Raw genomic sequence first — 25,077 nt, 5'->3', positions numbered from 1 at the left:
TCTTCACAGCCCTTATACGAAGACGGTGCCTATCCCCCCGACTCGAAGTAGAGGCACACCTATGAAGGGGATGACGATGAGATTGCACACTAGGCACGGTTCTACTGCGTATTGGTGAAATCTCGCATTGAAGAAGTCCTGCAAACACCTATGACTTGGCCAGCCCCGTGACCTACAATCTTTGCACTTTCTTTAAGAGTATCCTTCTCACCACGTTCGTTACATAGCGGTATACAGATACATAAGCAGGGGTCAAGCAGTTTTACGAGTATCATTCCTATACGTCCGTGTATTATGTCTAGATCACAGAGACTAAGAACTATCCTATTAAAGTAATTAGACCCTAGTGGAGTAGAAATAGGGTGATGATGTCCCATGCAGCGGCTCCCTTCGTGGTGAAAATGACAGCCATTGAACACAGAAACCGTAACAACAAGTCTGCCAAAACACCAGGTAAACTTAGCTTCACGCCCACATTTTGCCCAATCGATGTTGCTGATTAAATTAAAACTATTTAGGTATGCCCCTACGGGAGAAACTTTCGTTGGAGATCTTCTGGCTTTTGCATCGGTAGGAGCCTCGTCTCAGCGGATATTGAGCGATCTGTAGGCAGAGCCACGAAGCCACGGTGCCCTCAGTAAAGTTTCATGTGAAGACTCATTTGATTTTGATCTAGGTTGAAAGACTCAGAGTCGCAATATATGAAGATTGTAACCACAAACGAAGAAAATAAATCGCTGGATCATGGTTTGCAAAAAACAAGAGATATTCATCAATCTGTGGAACGAAATATAGTTACAAAATCGCTTCTAAAGATTTATGAAATCAAGGCACCCAATATACACGACCTCCTCCATACGTCCAAGATTAATTGGGGATTTGACCACTCCAGAAGCTCTTCTCCAACGTCGCCGACGCCGCGGGATCATCTCGATCCAAAGGAGCCTCAGTATCATCCTCCGGCACGGGATGCATAACCTGCAGACTCAACTTCGGGTCCAAAGAGTAAACACGCAGCCCAACAACACAGACCGCATTCCACGGATCCTCAGCCGGACCCTCCAGATTTGCGAACGGAGGACGATTTTTCGGCGATTCAATTGGCATGTCCAAGTCACTATCGAACTCGAATCCATCCAGGAGTTCCAAATCGGTAATATCCAGATTATCATTGGCAAGACGGGTGTTCAAACTTGGACGGGGAGATTCTGTTCTCCGACGCGTTGAACCCGAGCCACTTGCGTGTCGGGCGTGAAGGCCATTGAATTGGATGGTTGGCACTGACCCGCTTGTACCGTTCGTAGCGGGTCTGCGATCACTCACATCGCTGGAGATACTACCAACTTCAGTCGGTGACTGAGTCGCCTTGGTATCGGCGAGGATTTGGCCAGGAATAGGCCCGCGATCTGGCGAGGCACCATTTGTCATTCTGCGCGGTCGTCGTGCTGCCTGGCGCTGTTGACGAGCAGACATTTTGCGCTCCCGAATCCACTCCTTTTGCAGCTTGCGCTTGGTCTCGTCGCGGAGTTTCTTCCATTCGCAGGCCTTTCGGCGCTCCGATTCATATCGTTCTTGATCGGTTTCCGCGACTAGACCCTTTGCGTGCGCGAGATCGTAGGATAGTCCGACTTGCACGAGCTTTTCGCGGTGGGTGGACGCTAGGCGGCGGACGGTTTCTTCGGTTGATTCTTCGTCGTGTCGGTAGGCGGTGATTTTCATGAGGACTTGGTAACGGCCGGGCTCGAGGTCGATTTCGGCATTGACGGATCGGGCCATGAAGTGGCTGCTGTGGCTGCGGACCATGTAGTCTTCGTCGCCTTCTTTTTGGAGCCGGAATTTGAGCACGAAGCTGTATTCGCCGGCGAGACCTTTGAAGTATCGGGTGTCCAGCTGTAGCTGTTAGTATGATGGATATTTTTCAGTAGAATGAATACATACCTGAGAAAGCACGATGACAGTAGGTCCAGCCTCGGTCACGTTCATGACAAATTTGGTGCTGTGATAGTCGGCAGACCAAGGGACATTCAGGGTAGTCCACTGCTGAGTGATGGTCCATTCATCTCCAAAGAGACGAGTCCGGTCGAAATGTTGATATTTCTTGAGCAGATCCTCATACGAGATCCAGAAGAATCCATCATCCCCAAACTTGTGCCCCAATAAATCCATCCACTCCGTCGTCCACTCCTTCGATCCATCACCCCAAGCACCATGCCATTCCTTCTTTCCCCAGGGGTTTCTCAGTCGCAGTAACCTCTTGCCCTTGACTTCTCTCGCTTCCATGATCGAATATGAGTGATTCTCCGAGATACCCTTCCGATCGCGCGGCGGGGACCGTGTATCCAACCAGTTCGAGAATAAACCAGTACCACAACCAAACAAGAACTCTTCATTGACCTTCATGAGCTCTTCTGCCCAGAACCGGTCCTTGTCCAGAATGTTACTAGACAGGACTTCCGACGTTACACCTCCAGTCAAATCCTCGATCGCTTCACCAACGAAGCCGCCTTCAATGGCGGAATAATCACCGTGAGCTTTGGCGAATGCCTTTTCCAGGAGAGGCAGCCAGGTTTCATTGGGATCCACGCATTGCGCAAAGTACAGTGCCCGTGAGCCCGTCTGCCAGACACGGCGGTACTCTTCTTCGGTGTCGTTGCGGTTGATCAGATCCCAAGTCATTCGCTCTTCGTTGGACTCGTCGTAGTCTGCAGCTCGGAGATATAGTTTGTCATCCACGATGCATTGCTGCCATTCGCCGTCTAGCATACGCTGTCAGTCATGCATTCTCACATTTTTGGGACTGGAAGTGTCCACCTACCGCGATAAAACACGAATCCATAAATACCAACAGTCTCATCACGAGCAACGCAGATCTTCTCGATCAAACCGTCCTTGTTACCCATTGTGCACAGCGCAGCCATCAGCCAGCAGTCACCATCATACCCTTGACGCACATCCGATGCCGTCGGTCCATTCACATAGAACTGGGGGTTCTCAAAGATTTCCTAGTATCCAGATCAGCAAAATCGCCCCAGAATAATGCAACTCCAATCTTCCACCTACCGTAACTCTCTTCACACCCCTCGGCTTCATAATATCATTAACCTTATCCAACTCATCCAAATAATGTCTCCGATTCGACTTAAGATCCAACTCAATATCAAAATGCGGATCCGTATACTTCTGATTAACCCGGCGACACTCCTTAACAATCCGCTCAACGGACGTCTTACACTCCCGCCGCGCCTGTTCGTACGATTTCACCGCTGCGTGGCCCTGAATCACACCATTAGGCACACGTTTCGCCCTCGTGCGCGCATACGGATTATCAGGCAACACCGTATACACTTTTCCGGGGTACTTGGTGTTGAATTGTTCCCAGAACTGCTTGACGAGTTCTTGTGGGGCTTGGCGACGGGCGCGAAGAGGGGGTCGACTATTTGAGCGTGAGGATGCTGGGGGCCCCGTGTTGCCGAAGCCCATTTCGTCGTCGTATTCCATTGTCAAGGAGAATATGTAGAGCAGTGGGCGGTTGTTTGCAAATAAACTATTTCCAGGACTCCGCACTGGGGAATGGAAAAAGAAACTCGACCGTGGTTCTGAGCGGGGCGGGGAAGAGTTAGAAGTAAATAATAACGATAGGGTATCTTTTTTCTTCTTTGGTTAGACTTTGGTCGTAGTGTAGGTTATTTTTCGCACTGACCAACACACTGACAGAGATTCACTTCCAACGGGGGCCAAAAAACGAGCAGTGCCTGCTATTAATAAGAATAAGAACCCTAGCGTAACTTATCAAGTCCAGTCCAAGCCTCCTTTCTACTCACTCTTCCTTCTCCAATTTACCCACATTTGTCACTCGTGTCCCGCACCGGAGCTGCCGAGCACTAAAGCACTAAACTTGCACCGGGCCTCCGGATTCGCGGATTCCATGAAATGCATGGGCTGGCCACCTTAGGCGTTCGCCGTAAGGCTGCAGGTGCGTGCGTTAGACTCACGACCAGCCACGAATAGAAATCAAAGTAGACAGGCCAATATCCCTCGCGTGGCCCCCAAATTAAGTTATTGTCAGACCTGCTCAGCTTGGAATGCCTCGCCGCGCCCCGAGAGAAACGGCCCCCAATGGTTCCGCCCCGGAATAGTACATTGCTACGGACCTACACTAGGGTAGTGTAGTTAGTTAGTGCAGTACGTCCCATGGACTGGTACAGAGATGCACTCCTGCAGAAACCTGGCATGAAACTCCGTTACCGTTCCTAGAATATGCATGATGAGGACCTGCTGGGTCTGCGGTTTCCAAGAATAGCGTATAATATAGAACAAATAGTCGAATACTCGTGTCATTCATGATTCATCGTCAAGCTTGTTTCGTATCCGCTCTGTAACTCTGTCCGTAGAGTGGGGCCTTTGTTCAGCTTCTGACACGAGCTGGGGCACTTTGAATCGGTGGCGTCTGATTCGCTGGTTGACCGTGGCTGAGGATGATAAAGAATACAGGGAAATCGAGTCCGAGCGACGGTGTAACACTAGGGATCTAGACTGGTTGCGCTTCATAATTAATGGAAGCTGACATCGGCTGAGAATGCTAGGTCCCAAATTACAACTTCTACACGAGCGGGGATCGAGATAATGTTCTCGAAGAAAGAAAAAAGAGTTTCTGTTTTATCCACCGAAAGGGGTATGTACGCCTTGCATTTCACTAAAAGCAACGTTGATAACAGAGCAAAACCCGCCCTCCTTAGTCACTCCCCATCCCAGAAACGCCAGATACAGAGAATGAGAAACTGAACAAGTAAAAGAAAAAAGACATCATAGGTCCGGGGTCGGCGTTACCGTAAATGCGATCTCCGACGTCAAGCTAAGGGGTACATGAATAGATCAGGAACGAGATCGTCTTTTAGTGGAAGCCGTTGCGGGGGGCGCCGACTGTGCGGCCCGAGTAGTACGAGCTGCCGTTCTTGAAGTATGGGTGCATGCACGCCTGCTTGGCGGACAATCGGTGGGCGGGATCGTATTCGAGGAGCGCCTCCAGCAGGGCAAGACCATTCTCCTCCAGACCGGGGACAATGGGGGCATCGGGGCGCTTCCATTTGGGGAAGGTAGCCTTGTAATCGGGGAAGGAGGTGACACCGGGCCATTCGACCTCATCGGGGGTGCCGAGGACACTATAGAAAGGAGAGTATTAGATTCATGGGCACAGTGATTTGTTTAAAATGGTTGCATACCGGAAGATCTTGAAGATCTCGTCAATTTCAGAGTCACCGGGGAAGAGTGGCTTGCGAGTGCACATCTCGGCGAAGATGGCACCGACGGACCACATATCGACTCCGGTGGAGTACTGACGGCCACCAAGCAGGATTTCGGGGGATCTGTACCAGAGTGTGACGACCTATGATGGACAATTTAGCATTTTGAGACGATTGGCATCTCTCTGTACTCAGTACATACCTCGTGGGTGTAAGTACGCAGGGGAACACCAAAGGCACGGGCCAGACCGAAATCAGCCAGCTTCAGGTTACCGTCACGGTCGATAAGCAAGTTCTGGGGCTTCAGATCACGGTGCAGAATGCGGTGACTATGGCAGTAACGGATACCCTCAACCAGCTGGGCCATGAACTTCTTGACAATGGCATCACCCAGTCCCAAGTGGCCGCTCATCATGGTACCATCGGGCAGGGCCTTACCCCGACCGCCCTCGCTAACCGGCAGAGCCTCCATGTATTTCTTCAAATCACAGTCGAGGTACTCAAAGACCAGGTAGAGCTTGTGACCGTCGGCGTGGACAATGTTGAACAATTGAACGATGTTGGGATCCTGCATCTCCTTGAGCAGGGAGATCTCGCGGATGGCAGTGCTGGGAACGCCTTCATCTTCAGCCTCGAGACGGATCTTCTTCAGGGCGACGATACGGTTGGGGTGGTTCAGTTCGCGAGCCTTGTAGACGACACCGTACGTTCCTAGAGAGTGTGGACGCGTGAGATCGGGGTGAACATAGCCAGACAAAGGGACCATGTTAGGGACACCAACCTTCACCGATTTTCTCGATCTTCTGATAGTTCTCCATTGCGGATGAACCTGCTGGGGCAGATGAGCCTGCTGGGAATGGTCTTCGGACCATCATCTTAGCTGAGGAACAAGAGTCGTGGAATGAAGGTGACACAGATAGAGGAGAACACAGGTTGGAGGGATTGGGAGAAAGGTAATGGGGGAGAAGCAAGGAGGGAGACGAGCGGGAAGGAGCTGATAAAGCGAACCTACACTGGAAATTGGATCTTCAAGCCGCTGCAGTGGTTAGTTCCAGGCCCCACGCCGAGATATTTGTCGCGGTTGTCGAGATTGTCGAAATTGAAGATATTCGCAGTCAGAATCGCATGGTGGGGAGGCCACAAAAACAAACAACCTCCCCGCGCCGCCAGAAGGCGGTGAAGCGCGTACCTTGTCCTTGTGCGGCGCTTCGCCGATCATCTCCGTCGAGATACTTTCACCATGGCCCAAATCAAAGGCCTTAATGCTCATGATCGCCCGCCAGAGGCTGTCCGGCAATGCTACAAAAAATTCACACGATGCTCATTATCAGATATCGACCATGACCCCGGGGTCCTCGACCTGCAACGACTAGATCCTGACCGGCTTCCTGCCAGCATCACCGTCTCGCAATACATGTCCAGTCAAGATCTTCGGCTGGCATTTGATGATTTCATTCGCGGTGGACATGCCTCAGACAAAGAACATGCGCCTTTGGCTGAGAACATACCTGTTTTTACACACAATGCAGTATCTGGTCAGCACCGACTTACCTTAGCTACCCTGACACTGACCAGCCAGGGAATATGAAGCAACCTAACTCCGGACAGGCCTCCTGATGATACCCTCACTATTCCCTCCCACCGTTCAAACCGAACTACTATCTCGTCTACTCCACCGCGACCTGCCCAACCCCGAACATAAGACCAACCTGCACCTACACTACGACGTCACATATCCCGAGACCTTAAAGAATCAAGACACCCCGCAGTCATTCTTCGCGGATGATCCAACACGAGTACTCCAACCAAAGGATCCCAAAGTGCATAAGCCGCTTAATATCCAGAGTGTGTTGGAAAAGAAGCTCAGGTGGGTCACCTTGGGTGGCCAGTATGACTGGACTGCTAAAGTATACCCATCTGAGGCGCCGCCACCCTTCCCACCGGACGTGGCGAAGCTGTTGAAGGCGGCATTTCCAGAGACAGATGCCCAAGCAGCGATTCTGAATCTATACTCCGCCGGAGATACTCTCAGCGCGCATCGCGACGTTAGTGAAGAGTGCGACGTAGGCTTGATCAGTGTGAGTTTTGGCTGTGATGGTATATTCTTGATAAGCCATGATGATGGAAATGGTGCGGAAGTCATTCGACTTCGGTCAGGTGATGCCGTGTACATGGATGGTTCATCGCGGTTTGCCTGGCACGGCGTCCCCAAGATCTTGCCTGCCACCTGTCCCAGCTGGCTGGCGGACTGGCCATGTGTTGGAGAAGATGCGGCTGGCTCTGCATATGAGATGTGGAAAGGATGGATGTCTGGGAAACGGATCAATCTCAACGTGAGGCAGATGACCAGTTTTGCTCCATGAAGTAGCGAAAGTGGCTTTGCTATACAAACCGAGAAACGCCATTTGGGGTCATGGCTGCTTATTGAGCTATCGATTGCAGTCCTGTCACTGCTATGAAGGCTGAACTGGCCATCATAATGAGGTTTGGCACTGATATCGCAGGTCTCTACACCTCAAAGTGCACCCCAACCCGTCTCCAAAATGACGCCGTGTCTTGGAGAATCCCTGCGATGTAATCTTCATCAGGGCATGTTGGGGTCGAGACACTGATATCAAGATGGAATACCCCATCGGATGGTCTTGGAGTCGATTGTCGAGTCTTTTTTGATAGGCCGTTGATAGCAGCACATCGCGGAATTTCATGTTCCGCTAATGTTCTCCACCACGTACTCTGTACAACACACCTCTTCTCAAATACACAACATAAATATGTCAGTAAGCGACGTAAATACGAGGCTGATTCTTGGCATATCAATTCCTGATGATTCCGAGGTTATTAGCCCTCGTTGCTTATCCTGTCTGCTCCGCGTCAAACCGTCTCCAAATGACCCCAACCCCAACTTCCCCGCCCACGCGATGAGAGAGAATAACTACTGTGAAGCAAACCCGCATAAATAACATAGCTCTCCACAGCATCCAAGGCTAAGACTGTAACTGACTGACTACACTGATCTCGAATAAATTTCAATCTACAATAAACAATGGCTACTGAATCTCCCTGGCGTGTCCAAGGCGAAGCCAAACGCCAATCTATCCTCGACGCCATCCCCGCCAAATGGCGACTGGCAGACCCCGTTCCTCCTCCCACGGAGCTACGCGATGTAACCGAAAGCTATATCCAGCAATATCTCAGCGAGCGTGAGATTGAAATTACCGAATCTGATGCCGTTGACATTGCAGCGCAAACGACTACGGGTCGCTGGTCTGCCGTCGAAGTTACGGAGGCCTTTTGTCATCGTGCTGCGTTGGCGCATCAATTAGTATGTCACTTCTCAGTATATAGCACTGATCTTGATTGTAACTAATTAATGCTCGTCCAGGTCAGTTGCCTACACGAGATATTCTTCGACGCAGCCATCGAAAACGCAAAGAAACTAGACGCCTACTTTGCAGAGCACAGGCGTCCCATCGGCCCATTACACGGTCTCCCCGTTAGTCTAAAAGATCAATTCCACGTCAAAGGCGTCGAAACGACCATGGGCTACGTCGGTTGGATCGGTACCTTCCAAGGCAAAAAGGACGACCCACGCTTCCGCACAGAAGAAAGCGAACTCGTACGAGAACTGCGCAATCTCGGCGCAGTCCTCTATTGCAAGACCAGCGTTCCAGCTACCCTCATGTCCGGCGAGACAATCAACAATATCATCGGTTATACATGGAATCCGAAGAACCGCCTCTTATCCTGCGGCGGCAGTTCCGGTGGCGAGGGCGCGTTGATCGCTTTACGCGGTTCACCTGCTGGTTTTGGTACTGATATTGGTGGGAGTGTTCGGATTCCTGCGGGGTTTAATTATCTTTATGGGCTTCGTCCGTCATCGGGAAGAATGCCTTATCAGGGCGCTGCTAATTCGATGGACGGGCAGAGTACTATTTTATCTGTAGTTGGACCGCTTGCGCCTACGGCGCGGTCTTTGACGTTGTTGTTTAAGAGTGTGCTTAGCCAGCAGCCCTGGTATCATGATCCGCTTGTACTCGAGCTACCGTGGCGAGATGCGGTTGTTGAAGAAATTCGTTCTTGGATCGAGCAGGCAAAGGCCGGAAAGTCAACTCTGGCCTTTGGTATCATGCACTGGGATGGTATAGCGCGCGTCCATCCGCCTATTGCTCGTGGATTGAGAATCGTCGAGCAGACATTGAAACGACTCGGCCATAAAGTTATTCACTGGAGTCCGCCATCTCATGCCATCGCCGGCACGTTGGGTGTAAGTCATGCCTCTTCATTCCGAACAATAAATCCCTCACTAATCCAAACCAGCACCAAGCATTCAACATGGACGGCGGCGCCGATGTAAGCCACCATTTCGGTCTATCCGGTGAATCTAAAGCAGCCCAGATTATAATCAACGACGGCGTCTCGATATCCATGACCGAGCTCGCCGCACTGAATATCGCTAAACGCGAGTATCAGAAGCAATACATGGACTACTGGAACAGCACTGCAGGACTGACAGGTACCGGGCGTCCCGTTGATGGACTCTTTTGTCCACTGGCACCCCATGCGGCGGTCATCCCCAATGAGTACCATTATGTGGGATATACCTCTTTCGTCAATGTTTTGGATTATACCAGCGTGGCAGTGCCAGTTACATTCGCGGATAAAAATGTCGATGTGCATCCAGCGGATGCATCTGTCGCTGAGTCGGCGGAGCATATTGAGTGGAAGTGTAAGTTATGATTTGTGATTGCTTGTTAGGGTATTTAGCTAACGTGGAGTACAGATGATGCTGATACATACCACGGCGCTCCGGTGGGAGTTCAGTTGGTTGGGCGGAGACTGCAGGAAGAGAAGATGCTTACTCTTGCTGAGTATCTCGGCGACGAGATCTCCAAGACTGTTCAAGCAAAGTAGGTGATTAAGAGGAATTGAACTTGAGCTCTTTCTGGATGACCATAGCACGGAAATCTTAGCTGATTGGATGGACTTTCGTTCATCACATTACGGTGAACCAATTCTCAACTTTAGCTGTGAACAATTTAGTGGGAATCATGCGTCTGCGTGTATGATTGTATGTTCATTGGGTATATTATATGTAACGAACAGCCCCGTAAGGGGTGGCGAGACTTTTTGCTCATTGGTAATTCGACCCAACGCTTTCAGTGGACATAGTAGTATGATCATCCGCGAGACGCGGATGGAGGTGTCTGCCCTGACGGAGCAGCCAAATTAGATAAGAGGGGAGTAGATGAAGGCCACGACCCAGGGCCAGGGGGTCTGGTTGTCGCCGGCTCGGCAGTTGAGAGACCCTCGGATCCATTCATCAATCGTGGACGCTTAGCCTGTGGACCAGGAGCGCTAGCACTCGGTGGGCTGCGAGGATCAGCATGGGAATAAGGTGAGGCATAGTTGGTCGACGATGCCGGGGTAGATGCGTTGGCAGGATCTGGGCTCATTGCAGCAGTGTTTTGCAAAGGTCGCAAGCGATTCGGGTGAGTCGATGTATCCTCACCTGGTCGCGGGGGACGAACATCGTGGTGAGGATTATCCGAGTCCAAAGGGTGCGCGGTCGAACTATGGCCCACTCCACTGCGTCCCATACTCTTATCATGCATCACAACACGCTTCCATTTGGAGACTACACTATCAAAGTCCCACCTTGAGGATTCAGGACTGATCTGGCTTCCCTTCTCATCCAATTCGCGTGCCACATCTCGGGATATTGGAAGCGTGTCTGGTGGGAAAAGAGCGAATTCGCGTGGCCATTGGCACGAGCCCAATCGTTCGACCTGCGCGCGAAGCTGATTCGCTTCCTGTTGCACCCGGGCAAGTTGCTCGTCCACAGACTTGCGCTTCTCAAGCTCGCGGGCGAACGCGCGCGTGATCTCAAGCTGCCACGCTTCGCGGCGGGTTTCATGGGGGAGTGTGTTCCAATGATTGAAGGCTAGTTCCAAGTGCCGAATAGACATTTCCTCGTGTTGATGTGCTGTCCGATAAATCATGGAATTGTCAAGAGTGGCCCCAACATTCCCTGGGCGCACTGCCGAGTCTTTGGAGAGGAGTTGATCGGATCGCCATTGTGCGACTTTGGAACGCAGCGCCTGGCGAACAACGTCGAGGTGTTCCCTGCCTGGCGGTTGGAGTGGGAATGAGGTCGGGGATGAGAAAGGATGAGAGGCGAACAAACTCGGTGGAGGAGGGAGGAGCTGTAGACAGAGGGAGGGGAAAGTCTGGGCCTGGATCTCGAAGTCGAATGGTGAAAGGCGTGGTCGAACTCGGGAACTATAATCGCATTGTCAGCTTTGATGGGACAGGAGCCGAAGGAAAGGAGTCGAAACGGGACATACGTTGCTGCCTTGATGTTATCTAGCACCTCGCGCAATGCCAGCTCCAGTGCTTTCATGGTATCTGGATTATTCGCGGTGGCTCCTCGGGACGCGAAATCCGGCAACTGCAATGATCCCGCTCGTGATTGAGCAGGCGCGATTCGAGGCCCATCTGCAGTACGACTCGGGTTGGGTATATCGTTGATCACGCCTGTTGCGTGCCAGGTGGGAGTGTTAAACATCATGCGCACTGGAGCGTCGCGTGATTTGGAAGCCGAACTTCCAGCTGCATTGGTTCCAGGCGGGCCCTTTCTTTCCGCCTGGTCTGGGCTGCCATCGCGCTTGCCAGAGCTTGTGCGAGCCTGTCGACGAGTGATTCCACTTCGGATGCGCCGAATCTCCTCCACATCGTGAATCCCATCCGGCTTCTTTTTGAACAGGAACTGGTCCAGATGACGTCCCAGTGACGATGATGTAAATGCCTGCCCGCAGTATTGACATCTCCGATCTTTGAGAGCCGGGTTGATTGCTGATTTGGAGGCTGACTCCTGGTCATGTTGGTCGTCGGCTTGCGACTGCTCAGGTGTGTCTCTGGGGACTGATTCCGTCATGATGGACAGCTCGGGGGAGGCGGAAAGGGTGGAGCAGGAAAGAATTCACGCGAAGGTGGAATGGATGCAAGTGCTCACGTCTCATGCACTCATCACACAGGGAGTACACCTCACACGCGCGACAAATTGGGGAGGGAAGAATTGGGGGCGGAGGTGAAGCGAAGTTCCAAGGAGGCACCCCAGCGCCAAGCTTTGGCGCGCAGACTTGATGCGGACCCGCTCACGAGGGCCGAGGGCTTGTTTACATAAGGAGATTAAAATTCAGCCAGGTGCTCAGGTTTAGATCAATGAAATTGACTTTAAAATGTTGAGTCTGTTATGTGAGCTAAACTATGCTACTGAGGTTTTTCTTCCTCGGTGGCTCTATGCAGTTGCACTTCATCCATGTAATACTCAGTCAGCCCTGATGTAACCTAACTGGGGCCCACCACCCTTAGGTTTTCCAGCCGAGAAGAATATGGAATTGCAATTTGGAAAGTTTAGGATAGGCAAAGAAAAGCAATGTTTACATTTAGATACAATTGGAAGAGATTGTGAGATATACGGCGAGTTAAGTCGGAAAGGTCACTACCTCCGGGTCCAGATAGATTGGGACTAAAGCCGCGTGTTCATGAGGATGGAACTACAGTGGTCCACCAAAGCCATATTTCAAATCACAATTTAAAGGAAAAACCAGGAGCTTTTGATATCGAAATCATTTGTAAAAGCAATTTTAGGAAAATTAGCAAGACCTGTCCAGTAATAGGAAGCTTGTGCACGGGCGTTCCACCAAGTTAGGGTTAGACCATTTCTCTCCCAAGTCGGGCTTTTGACTAATTGATTACTCTATATTTTCTAAAAAAAAGGAAAGAATTGAGTGAAAAGAAGTTATTCTTAAGGTGCAGTTATCCCTACATGAATTTGTACCCGCCTGCTACCCTTGAGCGAATCGAGAAGTGTAGAGGATCTCGCCATGGTTTTGAGACAGTATCCAGATATTGGGATGCTCTAGATACGGTCCACTCCATTCCCCTACCAGGTCGAGCTACCTAGGATCGCGCAACGAAAACCCTTTAAATAAAGAATTGCCTACTGCACCATAGGCCATAACCTTACGTCTCCAAGGCCGCCCATCCAATATAGTTCAATGCGCAGCATTCTTGACCTTTTTGGTCTTGCGCTCACTAAGCCAACGCTTAAGACCTCGAACTCCATGAAGGTATAACCAAGAAAAGACGAAGAGAAGCATGAAATTGAAGATGACGAAAGCCCATAATATCCCCTACTCATGAATATTCAGATGGTGTAAGAGAGAGGTAAAGGTAAAAAAGACTCACATAATCTCTCCACTTATTAGAATAGAAGACGTTGAAACCGGCAGCCTGCCGAATTGTATCATGGTCAGTCCACACTCCATGTATATATTAGGACACCGAGTAGAGCAACTCACAAATTGATTGCCCGTCGAGTATTGACAAAATGCACATAACCCATTTCCAGCATCACGGAGACGACCACCCGATTTTTGCGCATACGAACCTGCATATTCTTGGCATGTCAAGCCAGGTGGAGGACTGAAAAATGCCTCTTCACGCTCAACGCAGCGAACAGGTACATTATGTGTGACCACGCCCAACAGACCTTCAAGCAGGTAGTGGAACGGTGTGAGCCAGTACATCCACGACTGCCAGAAGTGTGGCAAAGCAACATAAGGCACAACGACACCACAGAAGGAAACGACGAACGTGAAGAATGAGGGAACCAGTAATGATGCGAACAGCTCATTTGGCGAAAAGGCCGCGATGAATTGCCCGAAGCCAACATAGAAGCATTCGAATAGCATAAGCATCATCCAGGTGTAGCCTGTACTGAAGGAATCCCTGGGGAACCAAACGCCCCAGTACCTGCATACTGTAAGTACCTATGTTCAATATGGGGCTCAAATATTGCATACCAGCAGTTGAAGTATATGGATCCGGCGACGATGGAATACGGTAGTTCTGGGAGAATGGTGCTAATTACGAATGCGACCCAAGAATAAATCTTGGAATTCGACTCGCGTGACTCGTAGATCCCACGGAAATGCAAGTAGCGTGGCTGTAGCTGCTGAATTAGAGGTGGGGAGATGGTCAAGGTCATGAAGATGGAGAAGAGTCTTGACTGCATGTCAATATAGCTGTTACCCAGATGCCAGAATGTAAAGGTGTTGAATAGCCCGGTGAAGATGTGCAGCATCATTTTGCCCTGCGTAATCCGACTGTCAGTATAGCTTGATAGCTTGGAGACAATAACAACTCACGAGGACATAATCGGGCAGCCTCCAATAAGCGACGAAGGCTCGCTTTGTCACTGCAACTATCTGAACGTATAGCGGCATAGCAAACTCGCGATCATCTTTGGTGACCCCATCTTGCCGCTGGTCACGGCGTGAACTGATGATATTCTCCAAATCTTCGGAAAGCTGCTTGGATTCAGAGGAGTTTTCCCACACATCACTCCAGTCTTGTCCTTCGTAATCAGGATTTCCAGCGCCGATAACTTCAAGAACGTACTATATTTTATGTAAGAACAAGCACAATTTTCACGAATTGACTCACTGACCTCTGCTGGGTTGGCTTTTGGGGGGCATTTCTTCCCCCCATTGCGCTCGAAATACTCAATCAGCGTTTTGGAATCCGAACCCAGGGCACCGTTGTAAACAACTCTTCCACCGCTCTGGAGCAGAAGCAGTTCGTCGAATTGCTCAAACAGCACAGCCGATGGCTGATGTATAGTACAGAGAACTGCTTGACCAGCATCCGCTAGTCGCCGGAGGAAGCGGACGATATTGAATGCGGCTAGTGAATCAAGACCAGACGTGGGTTCATCCAAGAAGAGCAAGAGTTCTGGTTTGCTGGCAAGCTCAACCGCAATAGTAAGACGCTTACGCTGTTCCTGATTCAAACCCGAACCGGCAGATCCGACGGTGGCTCCAGCAATTGAACGCATCTCAAGAAGATCAATGATTTTCTCGCAGTAGTCATACTTCTCCTGCAATGGGACCTCTTTTGGTTGTCGCAAGAGAGCAGAAAACCGTAGAGATTCGCGCACCGTGGCTGTGGGCTCATGTATGTCCATCTGCTCTGCGAATCCAGTTGCTCGTTGGAAGCTTCTAGGAAGTGGTCTTCAAACCCAATTAGTCTGCGACTAGGCACCAAATGAAGGCTCACTACTCACTTTCCGTCAACTAGAAAACTTCCGGCAACAACGCCAAAGTTAATTCGCTGAGCTAGCGCATTGAGAAGGGTAGTTTTCCTGAGAATCATTTAGTCAATGAATGTTGAACTGTCGGGAGGCTCGACTGTACCCTGCACCCGATGCACCCATTAATGCCGTCAGTCGTCCGGGCTTCACATATCCATTGACATTCTGTAACAACTTTCGCTGTCCACCTTTGTACGGAATTGTGTAATTCACGTTCTGCCACGTGAATATCGATGTGTTCTTCGCAATATCCTCGACCTTCCGATCGGCCTCATCATCTTGCATGCCTGAAGATCGTCCATCTTTCTCAGCTGACTCCATATCTGTTGGTGGTCTGTTGCCCTCAATTGCGTCTTCGACTGCTTTCGGTGCCTCTCCTCTTTTAAACAACGTGACAGAGCTCCCGCCTGCATTGGGCTTCTGAATCTCCATCCCGAGCATGGTTAGAAACACGAAGAAAAGAAACCAGGCTATGAGTATTCCAAAATTTCGCCACAGATGAGATCGAGAATAGGTAAATGCAGCCTTGATGTAGTCGGAACCTTGCACAACTAGATTGTCTGGACGGCTCCCCTGGATTGCGCAACTTTGATGTGAAGAAGATGCGTTGGGACCGTCAGGGACAATGTACGGCGGCTCACACTTTATCCCAAGATTGTGAAATTCATTTGCCATCAACGCTTCGAATGCGTATTGGACTGGGTTTATCCAGATTAGCCATTTTAGCCACGGGCGCATCTTCCATGGTGGAATCAGGTAGCCTGGGATGTAACAGTTAATGGGAGTCCTCTTGGAAGCAAATTGGCCTCGCTCACCAGTGTAAACAATGAGGGCTTGAATGGCAACTCCAGTGAGCCGAGTAGCTGGAATTAATTTAGTAAAGGGATCTGCAAATTTACTAGGATAAAGTCTTACTGACCAACATCCAATGATGCACACAGCGCTCCCAGTGAGCGGAAGAAGGAGTACATGGTCATGGTGAGAGTGAAGATGATTAAAAGGTTGATAAAAAACTGGGAAGCTGTTCGTGCGAGATTCGACATGCTGGGGAGAGCTATTAGCTTGGCTAAAATAACTCTTGACGGAGAGCGTACAAGTAAACAATGACATCAAAAAGAACCACTTGGATAAACACCAATGGGACATCCACGACAACTTGTGCGAGGGCGTATGCGGCGGGTCGATAGAAAGAACTATACAAGGTTAGAAGCGTCACTTGTATGGCCAAAGCATTTACTTACAAGCTCTTGTGTTTCATCAATATGGGCCGACTCTCGAACGCGGCAGTGAGTTCAGCCAGTGCAAGTAGAGCATTGAATAGAAGGATAAAGAACATCACACCCCCTCGTGTAAAGACTCCCGAGCTGTATAGGTTTGTTATTTAAGCAAATTGAGTTAGGGAATTCGGAAAAAAACGAACCTGGTGTTAGGAAGATTGTAAAACAGGCTTCCTACAATGAGAGCCTGAAAGACGAGGACACCCCATTTGCCAGCTAGAGCAGCCCTATCACCAAACATGACAAGAAATTGGCGATGTGTGAGAATCGTAACCTGCTTCCAAAATGGAACAGTATAGTTCTTCTTGGTCTCTTTGCTTCTGGCAGCCTCTCTCTCATGCTTCTGAGCTTCAATCTCGTCCTCAAAGCTTTCAATGTCGGTAAGCGTCACTTTGAAAACATCGCTTTGCCGATACGTAGCTTGGAACTCATCAGCAGTTCGTGGGATCCGATCTTCCCATCCAGGCTTGACTCTTCTTGCATTAGGATCACTGACAGAGGTCAGGAAATCAGGTGTTGTCCATCGTGGAGGACATTCAAATCCTAGATTTTCAAAATATGCCTTCGCCTCTTCGGTACGACCGAAGAATGCGCACTTCCCACCTTCAATCAGAATGACCTTATCGAAAAGATTGAAGAGATTCTCTGAAGCCTGATAGAGAGCTACTAATGTCGAAACATGTGCTGTATTGGTGAGACTTCTCAAGCTCTGGACGTACTCGAGCGCAGTACTTGCATCAAGGCCCCTCGTCGAGTTATCCCAGCATTGGGTGCTGGCTTTTGTTACCATTGCTTCACCGATGGAAACTCGCTTTTTCTCTCTAGCATTTGATGGTTTAAGCATGATATTGACACGGATTTCCTTTTAGATTCACTTACCCTCCCGAAATCCCGCGAATCAATTCATTCCCAACCCGGGTTCCAAGGGCATGTTCGATCCAGAAGAGCTTAGCGATTGCCGAGAGAAAGGTCTGTTGATAATCCTTTCGAGTTTCTCCTGGAATACGTGATGGTTTGTCTGGGGTTCGAGTTTTGAGTGCAAATAGCAAGGTATCTCTGACAGTCAACGTGGCATAGTGAAGATCATCCTCGGGATTGTATAATACTGTATGGTTTAGTATGTCTCATAACGAATACTCAAGGACCGTGAAATACCTTCTGAACGATACTTCTTCTTCATGGTGGTGGAGTCAGTTCCCCCGTATCGAACATCCCCTTCGACACTCTCATAACCATAGGTTTGATTCCCGATTGCTTTCAAAAATGTTGAGCATCCTGACCCAGGGCGCCCTAAAACCAGCAGCATCTCCCCTGGATGCACGCATCCCTTGGTTGAATGTCAGACCCAACATACATCTAGGCTCAGCTTGAAGACGTGTTACATACCGTGAAATCATCCAAGATGGTCCGTATCTCTGGCTTCCCAGCTCCAGCACCCTTCCTTCCACGAGTCAAAAGCCCGTTTATGCGCCTCGGCAAACCAAAAAATATATCTCCATTGGTTGGTTGAAGAGCTGCTCCAAGCCCTAGGCCTTTTACTGTGAGATTTTTCCAAATAACGCCAACGTGTCTGGTCTGCTCTTCTTCGGAATTGGCCTTTCGCTCATGCCCAAACATGCGCGAAATCAATCGCTCGATCTGTGCCCATTCTGCACCCTCATGGCCGGAAGCATGGCTCCGTCGACTAGACAAAGTCTTAGCAAGCGCACCGTTATTTAGGCTCTCACCCTCAGAGAACATTTCAGGTTCACTCGACGCTGTACTTTGTATTGAGCCATCAATATCTGGGTTGTCGGATCGCGATAACGGACTGGTTTTTGCGATTGTGCATTCTGATGATGGATTAGCATTATTTTGATGATTTTCTGGCGTCATTTCGCTCTCGATGGACTGATTTGGATCCATACTATCACCCATATTATGGAGGAGATAGATGATTCAAGTCCTACAGCTTGGTGTGTAGCAGAGAGTCACACAAGGCGTAACCAGACAGATGCACAGTTGTCCTGAGCCGGAAGTAATTACGCTTGATAGATATTCAAATGGAAGGAAAGTCGATGTTCAGGATTCGTAGCGATTACGTCAAATATCACAATATCAAAACGACCAGCATTGTACTCGGTCTCGGAGGTTCAGTTTCCCGAGGACCTACGACAGCCTGACTAATATTACTTTGATCGCGAAAACGAGCTCAAATCCCAGTGAGATGACAAGCACTACATGAATTTTCTGATTATGTGAGCTGCATATCCCGATCTGGGCAGTGCCACCATACAAATTGTTCTCCGGATGCATGATTCCCGGATAGCGGAAGTGATCGATCATGAAGTCATCGATCTCATCAATGTTTGGGTCGAACTTAGCCGGGGAGGAGAAATGAATAATTGTTGATATGGGTTTATACGATTATTTTTGTACGGATGATTATATTTAAAAAGGGGCGGAAGTGCCTACTCAACCTTGAGTCAATTGCCAAGAACTCTCTCGCTCTTATATGTATGGTTACAGTTACCTTGAGATGCTGTGCCACAACAAGTTTTGAGCAAGAGCTACTTCGGTAAAATTTTCTGTTATCAATGATTGGTTTTTATTTCGGCAAGCTAAATTTTCTCGGTCACTCTGAGGAAAAGTAGAATGCTTTTTAGCTTACAGTGGCGCCCGTTATTGCCTTCCATGTTAACAACGCATGTGTACATAGATGGTCTTTCAAATCCTAATCACATGATGCGCTAAATCCCAAATGATTCGTGTGTAAATTATCAGTTTTGTATGTACGCGGCGAGGATGCTCGCTCTTGTAGAATCCAGTATTAAAGATACAACGGTCTACATAGGCTGAAATGTCCCGTGCAAAATGACCAAATTAGTCACTCTGGCAACTTCTCTCCTCCACCTCTCGGATGCTTCACTGCAGAGGGCCTGGAGTTTCGTCAAATATGGGGAGAAATGGTGGGCGGGATGCTTGAAACTCAAGATGACATTCAGACAGCCTGCGTGGGCAACTCTACGCAAGGCACAATGAGAGAATTAAAGCACTGGCGGCTATGCTATTAGGGTTTCCAGTCTTCAATTGAGGCTTCCTTGAAAGACATCATGTGACTGATTGAGCCTGATTCAAGCGGGGCCACAAATGATCATCTTGTTGTCTGTCAGACTCCTGTTGACTTCTCAATTCCGCCCCGGGGTTAGCCTTGGCCCCCATGCATTTATGCGCGGAGATGAAATTCTTTCTTTGCTTTTGACACCCTCAATGTCAATTTAAATCGGCGAAGAGTCGATCATCGAAGACACTCTCACCAAGATGACTTCGCGTATCCCAATGCCTGGATGGCTCGTTATACTCGGCCTCATCGTCTATTACCCTGTCATGGGCGCCTTTTATATCATTGACGGCCCGTCCATTGCATATCGAAAACTTAAAAAGAAAAAACCCATCCGACCTTTACCCCGTGATCGCAAACGTGCGTTGACACTTCCATTACCTGAATCGTCCTCGCCCTGGTACCGTAAGGGTTTGCGCCAGAAGACATTTGACCAATCGCAATCCCCATTCTTCCGACTAGCCCTCGAACTGCGGGAAATTATATACCATCAGGTAATTGTGCCTTCTGATGGAGTTGATCTTCACGTGGCTATAACGGGCTACCGGCTGTGTGGCATCCCGTGTAGTGAATCGGATTCTTCTCACCGGGGGTGGCAGCACAGCTGCTGGGGACCGCTCGATAGGAGCGGTCGCTCCATCAAATATTCCGATCCTATTCTTTCTCGTTCAAGCGGGATTTTTGGGCTTCTACAATCTTGTAGGAAAATGTGAGCCACTTCGCCTTTACTTCATGCTGTTACTTCTACTCTCTGACAGTCATCTAGGTATTCTGAATCTGTAGACCTGCTCTACACAGGAAATACCCTAAATTTCAGATCAACGAAAGCAGTAATGGCTATGGAACAGGTGATCGTGCCACATCGTTTGAATTCCATCTCTTCTCTCCATCTCGATACCCAGGCAATCCATCTATCGTTTAACACCAAAAACGGTAGTTTGAAATGGCCTACGGATGTGCTGTGGTATTGGAAAGGGGCATGTGATGTTCTTTCAAAAATGCAGGGTCTTCAAAATCTCGAAATCTCTTTGACTAGAGACAAGCTCTGGGCGTCCTGGGACCCCGATATCGACGGGTTGGCCTGGCTTTTACAACCCCTAATGGCCGTGCAACAGGTTTCAAACTTCAATGTGAATATTTACTGGCCCAGGCCAGTTGATCTAGAAGTACTTCAACGCGAGCTCGGGGGGAAGCCTCCCTTTCGCCTTGAAGTAGTGGTAACCGACATGCCTAACTGCCACCTCTAGATGGGTTAGGCCATATAAGTCTCAACCATTCAAGCTCTGCCTGGCACTATAATCTAGAGATTCCTGGGGTGATTTGGGTTCCTCACTGTCAGAAGTCCCCATAGTTATCTATCTCTCACGTGTAGGAAAAGTGGGCGTCTCAAATTGTTGTGTGGTACAGTGGTTGGTTGATTGAAATAGAGAAAAAAAAAACCAAGTAAGTCGAGGAGATAAGAGCCGTAAATATGATTCCTTTTGATGCAGTGTCAAACAGGAGCAGGCAGAAGATAATGTCGAGGCAAAGAGCAATAACTTACCGCATAGGTTTACTAAGGCACCCATTTTCCTTTCTGTTTTGTACAATAAATTACTGTGGTTTGCTTGCCATACGCTCAACGCAACACCGTGTCTCTGAACGATCTATGGGGTTTAATCTGGCACATGATCTTCGTTCTTTCTCCTATTTACAAACGAAATATTCATCCATGATTGGCCTCAGGGTGGCGGACATCTGTTCCCCCGCGAACACATCCTCTTGAGGCCGACTGATCACCCTGCCGACGACACCTGTCACCCTCGACGGCTATGGTCAGACTAGTCAACAAATTTGGGGGACTCGGTACGCTGTAATGAGTCGCTAAATCTCATGCTCCCTACCTTTCTCAGAATACGAGATTCTTCTCATATCTCCGCCAACATGCGCGTCATCCCCAAGCCCCCGAGATTTACCTGGAAAGATGCAACGGCACAGGTGAGTTTTTCCAAGCACCATTACATAAATCAGGGCGCGCTAAGTTTAATTCTAGTTTCATAGAAAAAAGAATCCCAGAAGAGGACTTGTATCGATACACCCGACATCGGATGGCTGTAAGCATCTCAGCTCGTCAGCTCAGTACATCGGCTCATTCACGCGTGAATATAGATTCAACGAAGAAAATGAACTTGCAAAACGCTATATGCTTGCTAACCCCGCTCAAGGCACTAGAATTACCAAATGTGTGGAAGGCCTGCACAATAAAGCCTTCATCTTGAAAATGGACAACGGGTCCGAAGTCTTCGCGAAACTCCCAAACCCCAACGCCGGACCTGCGCATTTCTCCGTTGCCTCGGAGGTCGCCACTCGTGAACTGGTAAGATATTCCATGTCGTTAGCTGTTGTCATTTCACTCACTGATATTCATAGCTTCGTGATGTCTTCGATATTCCTAGTCCTCGGGTCTTGTCTTGGTCTTCTGATGCAACAAACAATTCAGTCAAGGCCGAGTATATCATTGAGGAAAAGACCCCTGGTCTACGACTTGGCTCGCTCTGGAATAAATGGCCTCGGGAGCTGAAACTACGACTAATCAATCAAGTGGTTGATATGGAGAACGAACTGGCCAACGTTGGCTTTGACAAGCAGGGTTGCATTTACTTCAAGGAAGACTTGCGATCACTTGTCGGAGAAGCCGAAGACATCCATGCGCACAATGTTGATTGTGATCGATTTTCTGTTAGGCCGTTGACCACGAACGAGCTGTGGAGTGGAACTAGCATGAGCATGAAGCTGGATCGTGGCCCTTGTAAGTATTTGACGTATCGAATTTCCATTTCCTTGTTTCTCATACTTCCCCATGCGCAGGGAAAGACGCGCCTGAATACACTCGCGCAATCGGCCAGAATGAAATGGCGTGGATCAAGGCACATACTGTTCCTCGAATGAACTTTACCAGCCGAACCAGAACAGAGAGCTTCCTGAAGATGGTTCTTCCTATTTAGAGAGATATATCGATGTCTCCTACCTTATCCCCCAGACAAGCGATAAACCATCCTCTGCCAACGTCCTCTAGCATCCGGACCTTCGCCTAAATAATATCTTCGTGGATCCAGATACTTCTCTGATCACCCGTATCGTGGACTAGCAGTCAGTATATATCGCTCCCTTGTTCTACCAAGCTAGCGTTCCCAAAATGTGTAGACACCCTAGACCTATTCGCGAGGGCTAGGTCATTACCGAACGACCGGCGGATTTAAGAGCCTGAGTGAAGACGAGCAGAAAAATATTGACGACGATCTAGAAAGCGAAACCATACACAAATACTACGAGGCGCAGGTGTATAAACGAGCTCCTCGTTATTAGGCTGTGCTCCAACAACCGGCAATTCCTATCCTTCGGACACCTGCTTGGATTGTGAGTGGAGTATAGGAAAACCGTGACCTTTTCTTTCTTCGCGATGCTCTCATAAACAGTGCAGCTCGCTAGGCGGAGCATTTCCCAGAAACCCCTTGCCAGATAGCCTTCAGCAGTGAGGAGAGACCGAGCTTCATTCCAAGGAAGAGGAAAACATCAACGGAGTTGGGCAAATGTTGTTGATGTTTCGGGAGCAAAGTGTACTCCCTGTAGATGGGATAGTTGCACCTGAAGACTACGAAGTGGCCTTGGCGAACGAACGCAAGTTCAAAGAGATCTTCATCGGGCTAGCGAAGGATGAAGAAGAAAAGAGCTGTTTAAGAATCTATGGCCTTAACAAGAATCTGGGAGGGTCTGAGGTTCAACCACCATATTGGAAAATTTCACCTCATGGGCTATATTCACTCTAATAGCAGCAACAAAAGACTAAAGCTACTTTGTTCGAGTAGAGACGACTATTAAGAATTTCGGTCAGGATAAGGTTGAATGTACAATGAGGTGGGGAAAATCGAGGCCCTTGGGTAGACATTTGAATCACAAGGGAGTAGTAATAGAGCCAACCGAATTGAAGATAGAATGGATTAGTAGGAACGCCTCATCCTAACTGTTTTGCGCCCTTGACATCGGGCACAGAAAGTATAGAAGCAGACGCGCTAGGGAGGTGTTAAGGCAAAAAAACCAAACAACAAGTATTGCCTTAGAAGGTAGCACCAGCATATTATGGCACCTGTTATTGTGAATATTATGTAATTACATACTTTGTCTAGCTTGAACAGACATATTTTGTTGTTATTTCTGTCCATGTAACCTTTGCTTCCTTGGTGGCCATTATCTGTGAAGTCGAAAATCAAATAATGTTGTTCGGTCATGAAGAGACCTACTGTATTTGATGCTCCTTTTACTGAATTTTCCTCGGAATGGAACCACCTTAACCATCATATTCCTGGCCTTCATGTTCGTAATAGTGTACGTCTCATCCTTTTAAGTTTAAAAAGATCTTGAGCAGCTGGATGCCTTGTCCGTCAGGCAACACATGCATCTCGACGTGTCACTTCACGGTTGCATTGTCTCGTACTTGTGTATTTCTCCATCCCCAGTACCATCGCGGTACCTCGCGGAATGTTACTTTGATTCGTCAAATTTCTGGTCTTTTCTAGGTATCCAAGACGCAAACCATGGCCCATGCAGGTAAATTAGACCTGTCGGGAGAAGGGATTCGCATGGTGAAGCGGACTGGCCAGTCGGAGCGGGCCTTCGACCTCCTGTCTGTAGATATACGTCAAATTCATTTGGGGCGATCTCCTTGAGTGATGGTAATGAGCGTGATAACATGGAGATCAATAGCCCAGACGAATAGTCAGTGCGGCCAGCAACCAGCTTCGAGAGATGTATCGATTTCCACAAGGAAGTTAAAACAGCCCTTATTCCTAATTGGGACTATCCATCTTCTCACTGAAGTCCAATGGCCGCCACAGCGGTTTCCCTTGGAATTAGTCGGCCCTGAGCGATATTTGGTCGCCATTGAGTTTGTCCGATACACCAAGTATAAAAACCCGGTAGAACTCCAAATTAACCCGTCGTAGATTAAGGATCGTCCTTGCTTCCGGGCAGCTATCCTGACAAAAAACCCCACAACCAAAGGTCCAACTTAATCAAAACATACATTTCGTGCCCGCTGACCGGGTCCCCTCGCCCTTGTATGGCGAAAAATCGATACTGGTTATCAACTTGGCGAATATCGAAGAGTAGGATGACGATAATCTTATCCAATGCTACCACAAGATACTCTTCGATGCAGCTATTGGGTGCCAAATTTGGTCTCCCGCCCAGGAGCTTCTTCAACCCATTGCACGGCAAGGCTGACACCGGGACAGTTCGGCCAACATACATGCATTGGCTATCTTGGCA

General features: G+C 48.9%; 7 protein-coding genes across 7 annotated transcripts; 3 read left to right on the top strand and 4 right to left on the bottom strand.

The window, feature by feature from the left end:
- Positions 1 to 867: 867 nt before the first annotated feature.
- N7473_002974 (uncharacterized protein) lies at positions 868 to 3,498 on the bottom strand (the record flags this gene model as incomplete). Its single annotated transcript, XM_057148914.1, has 4 exons — positions 868 to 1,890; positions 1,939 to 2,756; positions 2,816 to 3,002; positions 3,061 to 3,498. The coding sequence occupies 4 exons, from the start codon at positions 3,496 to 3,498 to the stop codon at positions 868 to 870; spliced, it is 2,466 nt and encodes an 821-aa protein (XP_057012568.1).
- A 1,126-nt stretch (positions 3,499 to 4,624) lies between these two features.
- Positions 4,625 to 6,355, bottom strand: nimX (cyclin-dependent serine/threonine-protein kinase CDC28). The gene is made up of 5 exons (XM_057148913.1): positions 6,253 to 6,355; positions 6,022 to 6,101; positions 5,443 to 5,951; positions 5,220 to 5,383; positions 4,625 to 5,159 (listed from the first exon to the last, which is right to left on the bottom strand). Exons 2-5 carry the CDS (start codon positions 6,056 to 6,058, stop codon positions 4,892 to 4,894), a joined length of 978 nt encoding a protein of 325 aa, XP_057012567.1. The 5' UTR covers positions 6,059 to 6,101; positions 6,253 to 6,355; the 3' UTR covers positions 4,625 to 4,891.
- Positions 6,356 to 6,480: 125 nt separating this feature from the next.
- On the top strand, positions 6,481 to 7,678 carry alkB (oxidoreductase, 2OG-Fe(II) oxygenase family; the record flags this gene model as incomplete). The annotated part of the gene is made up of 2 exons (XM_057148912.1): positions 6,481 to 6,775; positions 6,849 to 7,678. 2 exons carry the CDS (start codon positions 6,481 to 6,483, stop codon positions 7,601 to 7,603), a joined length of 1,050 nt encoding a protein of 349 aa, XP_057012566.1. The 3' UTR covers positions 7,604 to 7,678.
- A 546-nt stretch (positions 7,679 to 8,224) lies between these two features.
- On the top strand, positions 8,225 to 10,260 carry gmdA (putative general amidase GmdA). Its single transcript, XM_057148911.1, has 4 exons — positions 8,225 to 8,562; positions 8,623 to 9,504; positions 9,558 to 9,966; positions 10,021 to 10,260. Exons 1-4 carry the CDS (start codon positions 8,284 to 8,286, stop codon positions 10,149 to 10,151), a joined length of 1,701 nt encoding a protein of 566 aa, XP_057012565.1. The 5' UTR covers positions 8,225 to 8,283; the 3' UTR covers positions 10,152 to 10,260.
- A 157-nt stretch (positions 10,261 to 10,417) lies between these two features.
- Positions 10,418 to 12,174, bottom strand: N7473_002970 (uncharacterized protein; the record flags this gene model as incomplete). The annotated part of the gene is made up of 2 exons (XM_057148910.1): positions 10,418 to 11,519; positions 11,585 to 12,174. The coding sequence occupies 2 exons, from the start codon at positions 12,172 to 12,174 to the stop codon at positions 10,418 to 10,420; spliced, it is 1,692 nt and encodes a 563-aa protein (XP_057012564.1).
- A 1,123-nt stretch (positions 12,175 to 13,297) lies between these two features.
- N7473_002969 (putative ABC transporter) lies at positions 13,298 to 18,503 on the bottom strand (the record flags this gene model as incomplete). The annotated part of the gene is made up of 16 exons (XM_057148909.1): positions 13,298 to 13,435; positions 13,491 to 13,535; positions 13,604 to 14,057; positions 14,108 to 14,397; positions 14,453 to 14,704; positions 14,755 to 15,316; positions 15,370 to 15,447; positions 15,500 to 16,157; positions 16,212 to 16,259; positions 16,316 to 16,440; positions 16,491 to 16,589; positions 16,638 to 16,760; positions 16,817 to 17,494; positions 17,553 to 17,778; positions 17,829 to 18,000; positions 18,060 to 18,503. Coding segments are annotated over 16 exons (4,392 nt in total), but the record flags the coding sequence as incomplete, so codon positions are not given.
- Positions 18,504 to 21,696: 3,193 nt separating this feature from the next.
- N7473_002968 (uncharacterized protein) lies at positions 21,697 to 23,579 on the top strand (the record flags this gene model as incomplete). The annotated part of the gene is made up of 9 exons (XM_057148908.1): positions 21,697 to 21,750; positions 21,814 to 21,866; positions 21,922 to 22,129; positions 22,183 to 22,561; positions 22,621 to 22,742; positions 22,829 to 22,891; positions 22,966 to 23,091; positions 23,119 to 23,169; positions 23,295 to 23,579. The coding sequence occupies 9 exons, from the start codon at positions 21,697 to 21,699 to the stop codon at positions 23,577 to 23,579; spliced, it is 1,341 nt and encodes a 446-aa protein (XP_057012562.1).
- Between the last annotated feature and the right edge of the window lie 1,498 nt (positions 23,580 to 25,077).

The sequence above is a fragment of the Penicillium subrubescens genome (assembly GCF_028828155.1).
Source record: "Penicillium subrubescens strain IBT 31985 chromosome Unknown utg000002l_segment0_segment0, whole genome shotgun sequence".
Classification (NCBI taxonomy): Eukaryota; Fungi; Ascomycota; class Eurotiomycetes; order Eurotiales; family Aspergillaceae; genus Penicillium; species Penicillium subrubescens.
The sequence above is the reverse complement of the archived record's forward strand: the minus strand, read 5'-3'. Positions and strand labels throughout refer to the sequence as shown.